At 36.8% G+C, this 16,632-nt stretch overlaps 1 protein-coding gene across 1 annotated transcript; it reads right to left on the reverse strand.

The window, feature by feature from the left end:
* Positions 1-211: 211 nt before the first annotated feature.
* slc25a24l (solute carrier family 25 member 24, like) lies at positions 212-11,959 on the reverse strand. Its single transcript, XM_051914417.1, has 10 exons — positions 11,456-11,959; positions 11,179-11,305; positions 10,747-10,834; positions 10,339-10,450; positions 9,722-9,880; positions 5,016-5,153; positions 4,829-4,936; positions 2,729-2,896; positions 2,423-2,561; positions 212-1,756 (listed from the first exon to the last, which is right to left on the reverse strand). Exons 1-10 carry the CDS (start codon positions 11,576-11,578, stop codon positions 1,572-1,574), a joined length of 1,347 nt encoding a protein of 448 aa, XP_051770377.1. The 5' UTR covers positions 11,579-11,959; the 3' UTR covers positions 212-1,571.
* Positions 11,960-16,632: the final 4,673 nt, after the last annotated feature.

Raw genomic sequence — 16,632 nt, forward strand, 5'->3', positions numbered from 1 at the left:
TAACAATTCTTTCTTTAGTAGCCTACCACTGGGTGTCATATTTGTATTTTTGGATACTTTAAATGATTTTTGAATGTAACATAACAGTGATTTTTTAATTTACTTAATTTGCTGAACCTGTTACCTAATATTAAAATAAAACATGCAACATGCCCTGACCTTGAATTTATGAACAGTGATATAAATAATAACAGATCAACTGCTTGTTGACTCGTGTCTGAATGTACTCATTGATTTTATTGTGTTTATTTTGAGGGGAAAAAAATCCTATAATTTTAAACAATGGTGGTATTTGAAACCAACATACAAAAAAGAAAACAATCATTTGTGTAATTCGACTTTTGTCTCAAAACCATAGTTAGCAGTTAGTGAGATATAGCCCCAGGCTCCCCTATATCTTTAGTAGAATCATTTTTGTCTAAATAATTCAAATATATTGTTTCTAAAAATCTTCAGAAGTAGGCCTATATGATTATATTCAGGGGTGCACATAACTTTTTTGGTCTGGTTCTCAAGGGAGCACCTGAAGATGTTGCTTGGTACTCACACTTTAGGCGGCACACTTGTCCTAAAAGCTGTTGTCATCACTTTCCTCCTGACTACTCTCCTCACTATCTTCTTTTCTCTCGAACATGGTAGATGATGATGATGTTGTTTTATTTTATTTTATTAACATTAATGACACAGACAACAGCAATAATATTAGGCTACTGTCACTTTAAGGCGGAATGCACGGACCAAATATACTCACATCCGGTTTCTTTCTCAGCTGTTCACTAATGACATAACCGAGAGAATACTTGCAGAGACCGGTATTTTGACATAATTATAATAACGGTATTTTTTGTGTATTTGTCCCTTCAAGTGCAAGTAAATGCAAAAGACTAAACAATTCGGTGTTCGAGCACTGTGTGAAACACGCGTCTCTCTCTCTCTCTCTCTCTCTCTCTCTCTCTCTCTCTCTCTCTCTCTCTCTCTCTCTGCGTGCTTCGGGTGTGTGAGGCTGTGTGCACAGATAACAGCTCTCGAGTCCCGACTTTTGCCTCTGCTTCCGCGTTTAAAATCGTTTGAATGTGTTAATTGGCAAGACAAACATTCACTCTATGATGGTTAAACTTAGCAGTTAATCCGCGAATCACATGCGTGCCGAACCATTGGACCTTATCCCCTAATAATTAAAGAACACACTTATCATCATGATTGCTATCTTACCAGAGATGGAGAAAAATCCTACTCCAGTAAGTAAACGTGTCCCGCCACCCTGTCCCCTAAAATGCTGGTACTCAAAAGCGCTTCCCTCCACGGTTTCTGGTGCACATTGTTTATTTTTACCACGCATGCACACCACTGATTATATTACAAGTTTGAATTTCCCTAGTCCGTATACTCACTCAAAACTGATACTATGCTCTTGTACTTGTTAAAAGGCTCAACTGACGCAATGATACTCATACCATAGTTATATGTTGTCACCATAACAATAGGTAACACAAGAATGTACGTGATCAAACATAATTCAAAGAAATAAAAAAGACAATCAAAAAACATACACTCTAAGCCATTATTCTACATTAGGACAATGAAGAAAGCAATGTTTCAAATTTTGAGGTCAGGGTGTAATTCAGCAAAGCACAAGGAACAGCTCTCACAAAGCTAGCACCCATTCCATTATAAAAACCTCTGACTCCATATTTCTCATAGATTCCGACGAGTCCTTGAAGAGCATCTGCAGACTTCTGTGAGGTCGAGCAGAAAGCTGAGATAGTGAGAGGAAAAACAACAGTGATCAAATTACAAATATTTTTAGTAAATGCTAAAGAAATTCACAAGACAAACACTGATATATTCACACAGTCTGGGATGAACATATCCTACACATGTTCTAAGAATGTTTTGCTAACGTTCCCTTTAAGTTATGAAAACATTATTTCTGAATGTTATCTGAACATTCAAAACATCCAATGTGTTTACATGCTTTAAAAACATTTTTTCTTGGTTATGAACATTAAGGGAACATTCCTTTTTATAATTCTTCAAACATTATGGGAATGTTACTTTTGAATGCATTCTGAAATGACTTTGTCTAACATTTTAAAAATGTTAGACGAACGTCCAACTGAATTTCAGAAAAAAGTTCCATGAGAAATGTATATAACGTTTGTTTTGAGAACCTTAGAACAGTAAAGAACAGATAACTTTGAACGAACATTTAATTAACGTTACTGGAAGAACGTTTGTTCGTAACTTTGAAAGAGACCTTGCCAGAACGTTCTGAGAACAGCTGGGATTCTGTTTCTGTGTGAATGCAGACAGAGGATGAGCATGATAAAAATTTACCAAATTTTACAGCACAGATATCAATTATTAAAAGTCTTAGAAGACACCTTAGTTGATAAAGGAAAACATTCAGGTTAACATTCACCTTGAGCTTGCTGTTGTGTTCTAATGACAGCAAGTGGGTAACTGGTGGCCTGTCCTGATGCAAATGCTGCAAAACTGAAGAGGAAGAGCTTGGAGTCACTGATGTGCTCTGGATCCTGTCTTACCCAGCTTATAATTGACTGCCAGAGGAGAAAGACTTCATGTTAATGACTGATGCCTTTTAACTTGGTGAGAAGAAAATAAAACTTGCAGCTTGCCCAGCCACACTGCCTGAAAGTAAAAGCAGTTTTGTAGTTTGTCTCTTTTTGATTGAATACTCAGATACCTCCTCCAGTGCCCCAAATACCTGATGCACTGCACATTCCACTCCAGCATAAGGTATCATGCAGAGTATGCTGGGTTTGAACCCTCTGTAGAAAGCTGCCACAGACTCATTCTGGTAAATCAACTTGGCACATCCCAGTACTCCATTGTAGGTGCCAGCAGGCTGGAGATTTAGTCTAACTTTCAGCACCTGCCGTTGGAAGAATAAAAAACGTGTCAATCAACTTACAATACATGTATAAGTCAATAAAGATAATTGGTGTTGCTCTAATAAATTGTAATTGTGAATTTGAACTACAACTTAGTATGTGTTGTTGATGAAAAATGACTAATATGGAAGGTGTATGAATTCTCATAATTGCAACATTATTTCTTGTAATTCACAGTTGCGACTTCATATTATACTATTTCGACTATTTCTCATAGTTACACATTTTTTTCATAATTGTGACTATATATATCACATTGTCACTATACCTCGCACTCAGGGCTTAACATTAACTTTTTTGCTCACCAGCCACTGTGGCTAGTGGTTTTCCAAAGTTACTAGCCACTCAGTATTTTCACTGGCCACAACTTTGACATCAATACCATGGGGAAAAACTGCCATATAGATATTTTTAATTTTATCTCATAATTTGGCGGCAGGTATATTAGGCTGCTGTCACTTTAAGACCTGATGCACGGATCCATTATACTGTTACACATGTGTTTTCTTTCTCAACTGTTTACATTCACTTAAAAAATAACTGACCGTGTTTACATGAATACTCGCCAAGACCGGCATTTTGACATTATTTTGTGTATTTCATTGTTTAAAAGCAATAAGCAGCAAAAAAGAACTCAATTTAGTACTGAGGCAGCTTTATGTGCGCACACTTTGGGTGTAAGCACAAAATGCGGGAATGAGTAAATCCCATGCCCAAATTCAAGCCCAGTAACACAAACTATTTTTTTATCCAGAGCAAATGAAACGAGTGAGTGAGAGGAGGCAGGTCTCTGTGTCAACTCGCTGTTGGAAAATGAGTATTAAAAGCATTTCAGATATTTCAGAAAAGTCAATATTTTTGACAATATTACATTGCACTTAGTTCATTATTTCAGATGCCCTTTTAAAAGACTACAATTGAAAAATGTATATTATATACAATATGTATACCATATAAAATTCAATCCACCAAATTGGCTAGTAGGAGTGTGACTGCGTTACACACCACTGCTAAAATCCCCCCGCATTTGGCGGGTTGGCAGGTGTTAATGTCAAGCCCTGGTCACACACTTGTATTAATTGTGAGTTTAAATGTCATATTGTAACTTTATATTTTGCAGCTGTGACTATATTTCTTGCAACTGCAACTTTATTTATTATAATTATCACTTTATACCTCACAAGACATTTCTTATTTTAATCTTTTTGTCACAATAAGTGTTATTTTAGTATCACTGAGATACTACTAGGTTTATTTATTTTGAATTAAATTGAATTTTAATTTTAGTTAATATTTTGGTATGTTTTTTGCCATTTCTATTAGTTTTTTTTTTTAGTTTTTTTTTTAAATGTCTATATGCTTTTTAATTATTTTTTTAGCTTTGATTTTAGTTATCTTAGTACATCAATTTAAATTAAATGAAAACGAGAAATGTTGCCTGAAATAAAATTAAAAATCTTTTTTTTTTTTTTTTTTTTAGTACACATTTTATTTGAAGTAACAATTTTTTATGCTTTTTGTTTTTATTTTAGTTAGCTATATTAACCAAGGCCAAAATTACTGACAATTATTATCATTTTATTTTTTTAATCTGAGGCAGAAATTTAGCCATTTATTTGTGCATTTAGTCATTATGTGAGGCAACAGGCTTGTGTGACAAAATTACATTTGCCATAATTCTTTTTGGGAGCATGAATGTAATACAATACACATAAAAATTCAGTTATACACCTAATTTGCATCCTTAGCTCTTCATGTTGTTATATTAACACTAAAAAGCTTCCTGTCTTTGCCGGAAAGTGAAGAAGAAAGAGATATGAAATTACCCAATGTGTACAGCATTCTGAAAAACTCATATTTGAGAGACAACACCTAACAGTAAGGAACTCCAACCTGTTGTGTCACTGTGATACCTCTAAGGGGTAGAACACAGCATGTGCCACAGCCCCTGACACACAGCCCAGTCCAAACCTCTGATGGACTGTCAGACTGTCCCTCTCGCCAAGCGTGGACAACCTCATCTGTCAGGAGAGTGACATAAAGAATGTTTGAACATCTGTGCACATGTGAGTGAATGTTTGTGCAAGTTTGTGTGCTCACCTGGGCATAGATGAAGCACTGAAGCGTTGATTGTGGTGTTCCTTTAAGAACATTCACAGCATTTCCTTGCCACAAGGATCTAAAACCTCCAGTCTGCAGCTCCCGGAGTCCCAGAGACACAGCTTTGGATCCAAAAACCTATCCAGTATACTGCAGTGTGTTAGGCTACTGTTGTTTTACAAATAAAATATATTTTATATACTCCCAATTTAACTGAAATACTAATATTCAGTATAATATACTGCATTATCGATTTGACTGCACTGACACTTTTGGATAAAAACTAAATCTTGAACTGAATTGAGGCTGGATGATTATACTAATGTCTTCTGTAGAGCTGCTTAAAAAATGAAACATAGACACTTTGTAATATTCAGTTTTGGTTTCTGTTTCGTTTTCCTGGACTTTTAGGGGGAGTTTACACGATACAGTTTTTAACTAAAAACATGACAAACGCAAACTTTTTCAAACGGGTTTCAAAGTTTTTGAAAATTATATACCGTTATCATCTCCGTGCAAACTACAAAAACGCGAATTTGTGAAAATGGTGACGTCAATGTTCAGTCTATAGGCGCGTAGTGTTTCTTTACAAAGTGACATTGCCAGCTACTGGCCTGGCATTAATAATACATGATAAATAGGCATGATAAATAGTTTTTAGTTGTTTTAGCTGATCCGTGTGAATGGGGATCGCTTTGACAAAGTTGTCGTCTGTATGCAAATCTTTTAAAAAACGCAAAGGAGAAACTTTTCAGTTTTTAGTACATTGTTGTTGTTATGTAAATGTACCCATAGTTTGTAGATCAGTAGCTACGTCTCATTTCAAAAGCTACATTCTCCGGAGGTCGCATTTAAAGGATGCATACATCATCGAGGCGGTCTCATTTAAGTAACCATTAGGTTGCAAAGTAAGAAATAAATTACAGTATTTTACACCTCACGAGGAATAACAGTCAATTTTATTACATATACTTTTCTTAATTAAGACATCCTTGATGACGTATGCAGCTTTCAAATGTGACCTCCGAAGGACGCAGCCTCCGAAATGAGATGCAGCTAGTGTTTCCTGTGCTTGCTTTTTTTGTTGTTGTTGTTGTCATGGTAACTCATTGTTTGATTGATTTGAGCCACCTGCTACTTGTTTAGCTGTTTAGTTATTCTATGTACAGTGTTCAGCGTAAATGAGTACACCCCCTTTGAAAAGTAACATTTTAAACAATATCTCAGTGAACACAAAAACAATTTCCAAAATGTTGACAAGACTAAGTTTTATATAACATCTGTTTAACTTATAACATGAAAGTAAGGTTAATAATATAACTTAGAGAACAAACTTTTCAGTTTTCCTCAAATTAGGGTGATGCAAAAATGAGTACACCCCACTGAAAGTCTCTGGAGCAAAGCTAAATTTTAGACTACAAATGTCTAATTTAACAAGAATTCAACCACAGGTGAGTCTAATTATTCATTACACAGGTGTCCAGCAGACAGTTGACTATAAAAGGGTGTTAAAACCCCTTCCTATTTCATGCTGTCAGCAATGGCACCACATGGAAGAGAAATGTCACAAGACCTGAGAAAGAAAAAAATTCGGCATGCAAGTTCACTGCAGTTATCTAAAGAAGTAGAAAGCCAAACTGGGGTGACTATTTCCCATGACACAATACGGCGTACACTGCAGAGGAATGGTATGCATGGGTGCCATCCACGAAAGAAGCCTCTCCTAAAGCCCAGGCACAAAAAAGCCCACCTAGAGTTTGCCAGGGCCCATGCTGACAAAGATGAAGACTACTAGGACTCTATACTCTGGAGTGATGAGACCAAGATAAATGTTTTTGGAACTGATGGCTTCAAAACTGTAAGGTGTCACAAAGGTGAGGAATACAAAGAAAAATGCATGGTGCCTACAGTGAAACATGGTGTTGTCAGTGTCCATATGTGGGGCTGCAAGAGTGCTGCTGGTGTCGGGGAGCTGCATTTCATTGATGGCATCATGAATTCACAGATGTACTGCTCTATACTGAAAGAGAAGATGCTACCATCACTCCGTGCCCTTGGTCGTTGTGCACTTTTCCAACATGACAATGATCCTAAACACACATCTAAGGCCACTGTTGGATTTCTGAAGAAGAACAGGGTGAAAGTGATTCAGTGGCTCCTGATCTGAATCCAGTCGAACACCTATGGGGAATTCTGAAGAGACGAGTTGAGCATCACTCTCCATCCAGCATCCAGTCTATAAAAGAGGTCATTCTTGAAGAATGGAAAAAGATAGATGTTGCAAAATGTCGCCAACTTGTTCATTCCATGCCATTCCAAGACTTGGTGCTGTCATTAAAAATCATGGAGGCCATACAAAGTACTGGATGTAGTAGTTTTTGTTGTGGGGTGTACTCATTTTTGCATCACCCTAATTTGAGTAAAACTGAAAAATGTGTAATCTAAGTTATATTATTAACCTTACTTTCATGCTATAAGTTAAACACTGATGTTATATTAAACTTAGTCTTGTCAACATTTTGGAAATTGTTTTTGTGTTTATTGAGATATTGTTTAAAATGTTACTTTTCAAAGGGGGTGTACTCATTTACGCTGAACACTGTATATATTTATTCCTCAGTTTGAATAGTTCATTTTTAGTTGGTTGTGTTTCTCCTTTGCTCTAGTACTCTCCTTTGTTCTAGTATTCTTTAGTAAATCGAGGGAACGAATAAGTAAATAGTGCACACAATTTATAAATTGAGGGAACGACTTAGTAAAGTGTGTGCACGATTTAGCCTATTTTTCCTGCATGTCATGTGCGAGGCTCCGTACATATTTGATGAAGTTTGCATCATTAATTATTACTGTGAAGCTGCTTTGAAACTGATCTGTATTGTACAAGGCACTATATAAATAAAGGTGACTTGGCATGACAAATTCTTTCTAAACTAAAGTATTGCTCTGACTGTACTTTTCTTGAAACATTTGGTTTGAAAGATCAAGTGAAAATCAAAATGAGTGTTTCTATAATAATGTATGCCTAAAAGTTGACGGTTCACTTGTAGATTTTTCTAAGGCAACATTGTTTTTTTCATGCACTGGTCAATGAGATTTAGCTTTTCATAATGTGTTGAAAACTTTACAGTTTTATTCTTATCTATATTGAAGGCTTTTACAGAGGTTTGTTCATATTTCAATCATGACAACTCTGAGAATAGAGTTAAACAGCAATTTATTGATAAAAATGGAATATACACAGATGAGCTAAAACATTATCACTACCTGCCTGCTGTTGGTCCTCTGCGTACTGCCAAAACACTGCCAACCCACCATGGCATGGACTCTACAAGACCCCTGAAGGTGTCCTATGGTATCTGGCACAAGACGTTGGCAGCAGTTCCTTCCTGTAGGTTGTGAGGTGGAGCCACCATGGATCAAACTTGCTTGTCCAGCACATCCCACTGATGCTCAATTGGACTGAGATCTGGGCAATTTGGGGGCCAGGGGAAGGCCTTGAACTCTTCATCATGTTCCTCAAACCATTCCTTAACAATGTGTGCAGTGTGTCAGGGTGCATTATCCTGCTGAAAGAGGCCACTTTCACTAGGGAACACCATTGTCATGAAGGGGTGTCTGCAATGTTTAGATAGGTGGCACATGTCAAATTTACATCCACATGAATGACTAGAGCCATGGGTTTCCCAGCAGAACATTGCCCAGAGCATCACATTCCCTCCACTGGCTTGTCATCATCACACAGTGCATCCTGGTGCCATTTCTTCCCCAGGTAAACGGCACACATGTACACGGCCGTCCATGTGATGTAAAAGAACACGGGACTCATTGGACTCATAGACACTCAGATTGGTCTGCGGCTACGCAGCCTCTATACGCAGCACAGTGCGATGCACTGTGTTGTTACACATTTCTCTCATAACCATCATTAAAATTTTGTGTGACTTGTGCTACAGTAGACCTTTTGTTGGCTCGGACCAGACGGGATCGCCTTTGTTGCCCTCATGCATCAATGAGCCTTGGGCGCCCAACACCCTGTCACTGGTTTGTGGTTTGTCCCTCTTCAGACCACTGTTGGTAAATTTTTCAGATCTTTTTTTCCTTTTTACAAGAAGTGATTGTTTGCTTATCATCTAATCTACCCAGGCATTAATATGTGGCCTTGTAAGAAGATGATCAACGACAATGTTTTGGCTCATCAGTGTACACAGGCTTTGTCTTAGCAGACTAGGTGCCAGATTGTGCCAGCACAAATCCTCTTTTGGTGTTAAAAAACTATTGTCAGGATTTACTAAAGACACGAAGTGAAAAATTAGCGCTTAAAAGGTTTGGACACAGTTATTTTTGCAGTTGATCTTATTGCATATGCATTTGTAGGAGTTTCCACAAAATGTAAGTGAGTAGAGTATTTTAATGAATCATGCAAGGTGATTTAGTAAGAATTGCACAAGGCAATTTACTGGTATTTGCATCAAGATTTACCACCCAAAAAAAAACATGTCTAAATATATATATTGTCTACACTTGCTATTAAATTCACTCAAATGTCTTTGATTTTAAAATCAATAGAAAAAAGTATGAGCACTGTTGAGCACTGTAAAGATACACCTTTGAGAAATGATTGCTCAAGACAGACCAGACAAGTGAGTATATATATATATATATATATATATATATATATATATATAGTTGTGACTGACAAAACCTACCTGAAGTCGTGTCTTTAACATGTCAATTGGTGCTGTCACAGTTCTGGAAATTGCATCTGCCAAGCCTGCGGCCAATATAAAATTCCCCCAGACTGACAAGTCAGTCTCATCCTGGGTTAACTCAATAGGCAAAGAGCGGCTCTCTCCTACATCAAACACCTAAAATGACAACATCATTTTATAAACCTGATGGTGAACAGTGCAGATTAAACGCATATGTGCAAAACCTTGAAGGAATTTTTTAGTCAAAATGACATTTTTCCCATACTCTGTATGTAAAGTGTGACTTTCTCTGCAGAACACAAAGGTTTTTACAATAATATCTTTGCTCTCAAGGTCCACACAATGTAAGTGAATGGTGACCAAAATTTTAAAGCTCCAAAAAGAACATAAAGGCCCAGTTTCACAGACAGGGCTTAGACTTAGCCAGGATTAGGCCTTAGTTCAATTAGGACATTTAAGTAGCTTTTATAAACGTTCACTAGAAGAAAAAAAAAAAAAAAAAAAACATTACTGGTGTGCATTTTGAGACAGAACAATGGCACTGACATACTTTAAAAATTTTCCTTTTGGGTGAATTATTTTAGAAATAAGTATTTAAAAGCTGAAATTTTTACCAGGTTATGTTTCCAGGAAGATACTAACTCTCCAATGTTTTCTGCTGGGTTAATGATGACGTGCTGGAGGAATTCCTCCCAGTCTACTGTCATAGAGTTGTCTTCATCCATCCTAATGACAATCAGAATATAATGTTAATAATCTAATAACTGATTAATAATACAATCAATACAAATTCCAAACCATTTCATGGATTTCATGCATTTAATATAAACTGTACACAAGGTCTACTTAAGATGTACATAAATCCGTATATGTCAAAGTATCTGACCCCATATTACAAAATGTGATCTTGATTTGACATTTATTTTCATGGTCTTGTTACCAATGCCATCATTATCATTATCATTATCAAATATCATTATTTAATATTGCAAATGTGGAGGCAGCAGCTGCAGGTCTCTTACATTTGAATGATTCTCTTTGCATTGGGTTTTGATATGACCAAACCTAATTCCTTAAACAGGGTCATTATATCATCCAGGTCAATTGCCCCTAATCAGAGGAAAGAACGTAAATAGCCATTCAATTCACAATCGTTTCAAAGCAGCTTTACAGAAAATGCATGTTTTATCTGTAACCTGAGGTATTTGTGTATATCCAATTTGCAGAAATGTACAGACATTACAGATCATGCAGTTAGCTAACATCATGTATCATTTAAACAAAAACAGAATATAGGTCTACGTGTATATTTTATAATAATAATATTAATATATTAATTATATATTTTTGACACTTTTTTACTTTGTTTTGTGAGTTGAGAGAACATCTTACACCACTGCACAAATACCAGTTTAATAACATTAAGCTGTTTCGATAGAATAGCTATAACTTACCACATTTATTTCTGTCAAGGGCATGGAAATCTATTTTCCATTTCTTCTCTCTGTCCATAATATAAATAAGAAATTCCTGATAGCTTAGACGCCCATCCTCGTTTTGGTCATAATGGGACAAGATTGCCTGAGCGAAAGAATAATATAGTATAATAATATAGGCTATTATTTGCTCACCCAGAAAATAAGTGTAGCCTAATCCAGACAGGCTACATAAAAGAATGATTACTTGAACACTTATGCGATTGATATCTAGATATCCAATAGAAAATCTTACTTGAACCTTTTCACAAACTGGTTCCACACCTATCCTTCGCATTTCACTCTGCAGCTCCTCACGAGATATAAAACCGTCTTTATTCTTATCGAGTCTATCAAACAAGCCGCGGAAGTGATCCATGATCCGATGTAAAAGACAAAATGTTATTTAAATGTAATTCATATGAATAGTTTTATAGAATAACAAAAAGTTTTAAGTAAGCTTATTAGTTTAATTTGTGGTCAGTTATTATATTTTGAGCTTATTTACTCTGATAACGCTGAGTCATATCTCCTGCCGGAGGATGGAGTACAATGCGGTGGTCCAGCGAAATGCCATCCTCTCACCGGGAAATCTCGTGCTGTACCGATGCTAACCAGCAGATGGAACTGCGGTGTGTGTTGTAGTGCGGCTCATCAATATTGTTCACAGACCAAACATGGTCATTTCTAAAAGCAAACAGGTGGGTGCCTGATCACATTTTACAATGTAGCCTATTCATATTAGACTCGCTATCTAATATTTTTTCAAAGATTAGACTACTTCAAATATGCAAAGCCGGTCTGGGTGAAGGGGAAAGGTTGGGATGGAGAGGAAATCCGATCTTTTGCTGGCACTGGCAGGCTGCCACTACTATACTTAGAGTGCTGCCTTTTAATGTCAGATTTTCCATCTATTTTCAGAAAATGACGTCTAATAGCCTGCATCTGTGACAACTTTGCTTAGTTTCTGTTGAGGATAGCGTGCTTTACAGTTTTAGAGTATCTTTCTGAGCTAAAGCTTTACACTGGGATTTTACTTAGCCTATATAGCCATAGGCCTCATACTTAAAGAGATAGTTCACCCAAAAATGAAAATTATCCCATGATTTACTCACCCTCAAGCCATAGGTGTATATGACTATCTTCTTTCAGACGAACACAATCAGAGATTAAAAATATCCTTAGTCCTCCAAGGTTAATAATGGTTGTGAATAGGGGCTGTAAAAAATAATGCATCCATCCATAAAAAAAGTAATCCATATGACTCCAGTGGGTTAATAAAGGCCTTCTGAAGCGAAGCGATGCATTTTTGTAAGAAAAATATCTACATTTAAAACTTTATAAATTCAAATAACTAGCTTCCGGCAGACGACCGTATGCAGGATGCACAAGTCGACTTGCGCCAAATGAGTAATCCTCTGACGCGATGTATGACGCAAGATGTAAGCTTAGATGCCTCTCGCGGTTCAAACAAATAGGGCTGTGCACCAAATTTCTTATATCGAAATCCTCTGAAATTTCTCTTAAAAAATGATCATTTTAGACTTATAATCCAGGACCGGTGATTTGTTTTGCTCTATCCTCTGCACCTCCGCATTCATCATTACGTTGTGCGTCCGGTCAAAGGATACTCTTCCACCACAAATCGACTTGCACATTTTGCGTATGGTCGTCTGCCAGAAGCTAGTTATTTGAATTTATAAAGTTTTAAATATGGATATTTTTCTTACAAAAATGCATCGCTTCGCTTCAGAAGGCCTTTATTAACCCCCTGGAGTCGTATGGATTACTTTTTTTTTTGGATGGATGCATTATTTTTGACTTCAAAATGCGGCCCTCATTCACAACCATTATAAACCTTGGAGGACTAAGGATATTTTTAAATATATCTCTGATTGTGTTCGTCTGAAAGAAGATAGTCATATACACTTAGGATGGCTTGAGGGTGAGTAAATCATGGGATAATCAGTCAATATATAAACACTACAGAGCATTCAATAGACACTACATCAAAAAATGGAGAACACAGCATCCAGTGCATGAGGTCACAGGAAAAAAAGTATATTGTATACAGTAAGCACATTTTGCAGGTTAAAAAGTAGGCGCAATCGCAACTTAGTAAGATGAATATATTGTAAACTGTATAACTGTATAAAATTTCTGTATATTCAGCACTTGCATACTACAAAAATGCAGTAGTCAAACTGCAAAAGCCCAAAAGGTAAAAAAAATCTAAATGAAAAGCATGTTCAAAAAAGTTGTTCAAATGCAAAATCAAGGTCAATGAGAGATGACAGCTTTCACAAAAGACACATTTCTTGAAAATATCATCCACTACACTAAACACAAAACCAAATCTTCAAACTACATTCGCAAAACCCCTGACTCTTCTGGCAAAATCAAACAATCGGCTCAAAACCATTTCATCTATACTCGAAATCAAATAAGATCATGCACACAGCCAATCAATATATAAACACAACAGGTCGTTCATTATACACTACATAAAAAATGGAGAACACAGCATCCATTTGAAAGAAAACATTTGGCAGCTTGTTGTCATATCGTCAGAATTACAGGTTTTTTTTATGATTGCTTACGCACTAAAATTAAAAATAACGCACAGTCAGTGAAACCTGAAACTCAAGGAGCAAAACCTCAGCCACATCCACTTCACAACCACTTCACACTTTTTGCAAAACACTAAACACACTTCTCTACATTAGACACAGAAATCTAATATGATGACACTTCTTTGCCATTTCAAGGCACTGCTTTCCAAAATACCACACCTATAAACCAATTGATCAAACACGGCCATCTGGTGTGCAGACACTTAGGTGCTTAAAGGTGGACTCAGTATTATTTCAAATACACTGTTTGGAAGTTAGTCGGGCCGATACCAACAACAAACATGTAACCGGTCGTATGACGGTCGAGGAGAGCGAATGAGCAAGAGGGAGATTTGAAAATAAGAAAAAAAAAAAAACTGCAGAACGAGAGATGGGACACAATACAAAAGAGCTCGAAAGAATATCACTGCAATTTAAGTTTATGACTGAGCAAGCGCTTTAGGACCTGTATTTATATTAGAAAAGCTTTCCAGTGCTGGAGAGAGCTAAGTGGGAAGGCCTGCTTTGATTCCTTATCATGTAAGTAACACTGGGTTTTGATTGTCTGGAGCTGCTGTTTCGTTTTCGCGATTAACAACAAACTTGTTTGTATTTACTCTTTTGTACTGTATGTTCATTTTTTGTGCTTCCTTGTCGTTCGTTCATCATCTGCGCTTTATTTTTTGTGAAGCATTTTGTTGTGCGTCAGCTGTGATAAACAGACATCCACTCGCATTGCGTGTGTAACAGTGGCCAGATGGTGAGAGTTTTGCAGTTAAACTACTGCACACAGCTAGAGAATGTGGTGTTTAGCGTCATTGGTAGTGCATTCAGGGGGTTCGAGACCGACTCGGAGCAGGGTGGTTAGTTTTGGAGTGTGAGTTTTGGAGGCGGAGCAATGAAGAGAGGGGTGGGTTTGTTTGGGTTGATTTCAAATATCAACAGTGTTTACAACAGCACCTTTAACTGTAAACTCAACAATCAGGTGTAAGCACTATAAAAAGGCAACAGGTTACCATGTCTTCAACAAAACTGGAAGGCAACGTTGCAGTAAGAGTAAGAGGAAGCGGGAGAAACATCAATGGTCACAGAGCTATTTTGAATGTCCCGGGCCAACGTGGAGGTAACAATCACAATGTGTGCTGCAATCACGCAGAATGGGGTCCTCCACCGGCATGCCAAGGTCTTTACAACAAGGCCCACATATTCACAGTTTTAGACTGACCACACAACATCATCACAGCAGAATTCCAAATGGATGCAAAGCATATGAGATACATTGTCATCTGGGACAATGTATCTTTCCACTGATCTGTTCTGGTCCAAAACTGGTTTCATACCTCCCACCATACACTCCCTTCCTTAACCTCATTGAGGAGTTTTTTTTTTGGCATGGCAGTGGAAGGTTCACGATCTCCAGCTCTATGTCAGGATATCCCTCATTCAACCCATGGAGGAGGCCTGTGACCTAATTGATGCAGGGTCTGTGCAAGGATGGGTTTGCCATTCAAGAAGATTCTTCCCTCGCTGTCTTGCAAGAGAGGACATCGCCTGTGATGTGGACGAAGTGCTATGGCCAGATGCAGCTAGACGAAGAGATGATGCTTAGTTTTGTTTTTTTTTTTTTTTTTTAAATCATGCTTTCTTTTTGTCTCCACAAATGTTTTTGTTCATATACTATAATGTATTTAGAATATGTTCTGATTTTCAGTGCAAAATGCAACCTTTGGAAATGCATGGATGTATTGAACGATTTTACAATGTGAAGAGAAGTTAATATTTTCAAACATTCACTGATGCTCCAGAATGCATTAGGAGTCAGGGGGTGAAAACATTTTGAATTTGAAGATCAAGGTAAATTGTACTTAATTTTTCTTCTGGGAAACATGTAAGTATCTTCTGTTGCTTCCGAAGGGCAGTACTAAATGAAAAAAAATTGATATTTAAACGAAATAAGAAAAATTTGTACATCTTCATCCTGTTCAAACGTTTTCACACCCTGACTCTCAATGGATCATGTTTCCTTCTGGAGCATCAGTGAATGTTTGAACCTTTTTTAATAGTTGTGTTTGAGTTCCTCAGTTGTCCTCAGTGTGAAAAGATGGATCTCAAAATCATTCAGTCACTGCTGTAAAGGGTTCAAATATGCAAAAAATCCTTGAAAACTGAAGAATCTGCAGGACCTGGAGGATTTTTCTGAAGAACAGAGCACAGTTTAACTGCTCAGAACAAACAAGGGACTCATGAACAGCCATCACAAAACAAAAAAACAGTCGTAGATCATCCAGGTAACCACACACAGTATTAAGAATCAGTGGCTCACAAACTTTTGAACTGGGTCATTTTAATAAATTCAGCTATTTTTTTGTCTTGTTGATTATATGTAAACATCTTTTATGTAAAATATATTACTCAGCACAGTGGTAATTAAAAAATAACATGCATTTTGTATGATCTCTCTTATTTTGTTAAAATTATTCACATTTTCACAGATTCTGCAAGTGGTTCACATACTTTTTCTTGCAACTATATATCCAAAAATAGAATATTATGGCAAAGGTGTTTGCAACGTAAGACAAATGCTTGTTTTTGAGATGTGTTTGTGATATTTTGAATGCAGTGCTTCATTTTGCAAGAGTTGTGAGGCATTTTGCATTTTGTGTGTGCAATTCTTGGATTTGTATGTAAAGTTTTGAAAAAAAGAGGCAAAGTTTTAAAATTGTGTGTAAGCAGTTGAAAAAAACGAAGGTTTTACAGAGTTATTCGACAAATTGGTGTAGGTTATTGAGAATTTGGTTCAGAGAATGAAGTTTAGTGTTTT

This window comes from Ctenopharyngodon idella, chromosome 2 (assembly GCF_019924925.1).
Source record: "Ctenopharyngodon idella isolate HZGC_01 chromosome 2, HZGC01, whole genome shotgun sequence".
In the NCBI taxonomy this organism is placed as follows: Eukaryota; Metazoa; Chordata; class Actinopteri; order Cypriniformes; family Xenocyprididae; genus Ctenopharyngodon; species Ctenopharyngodon idella.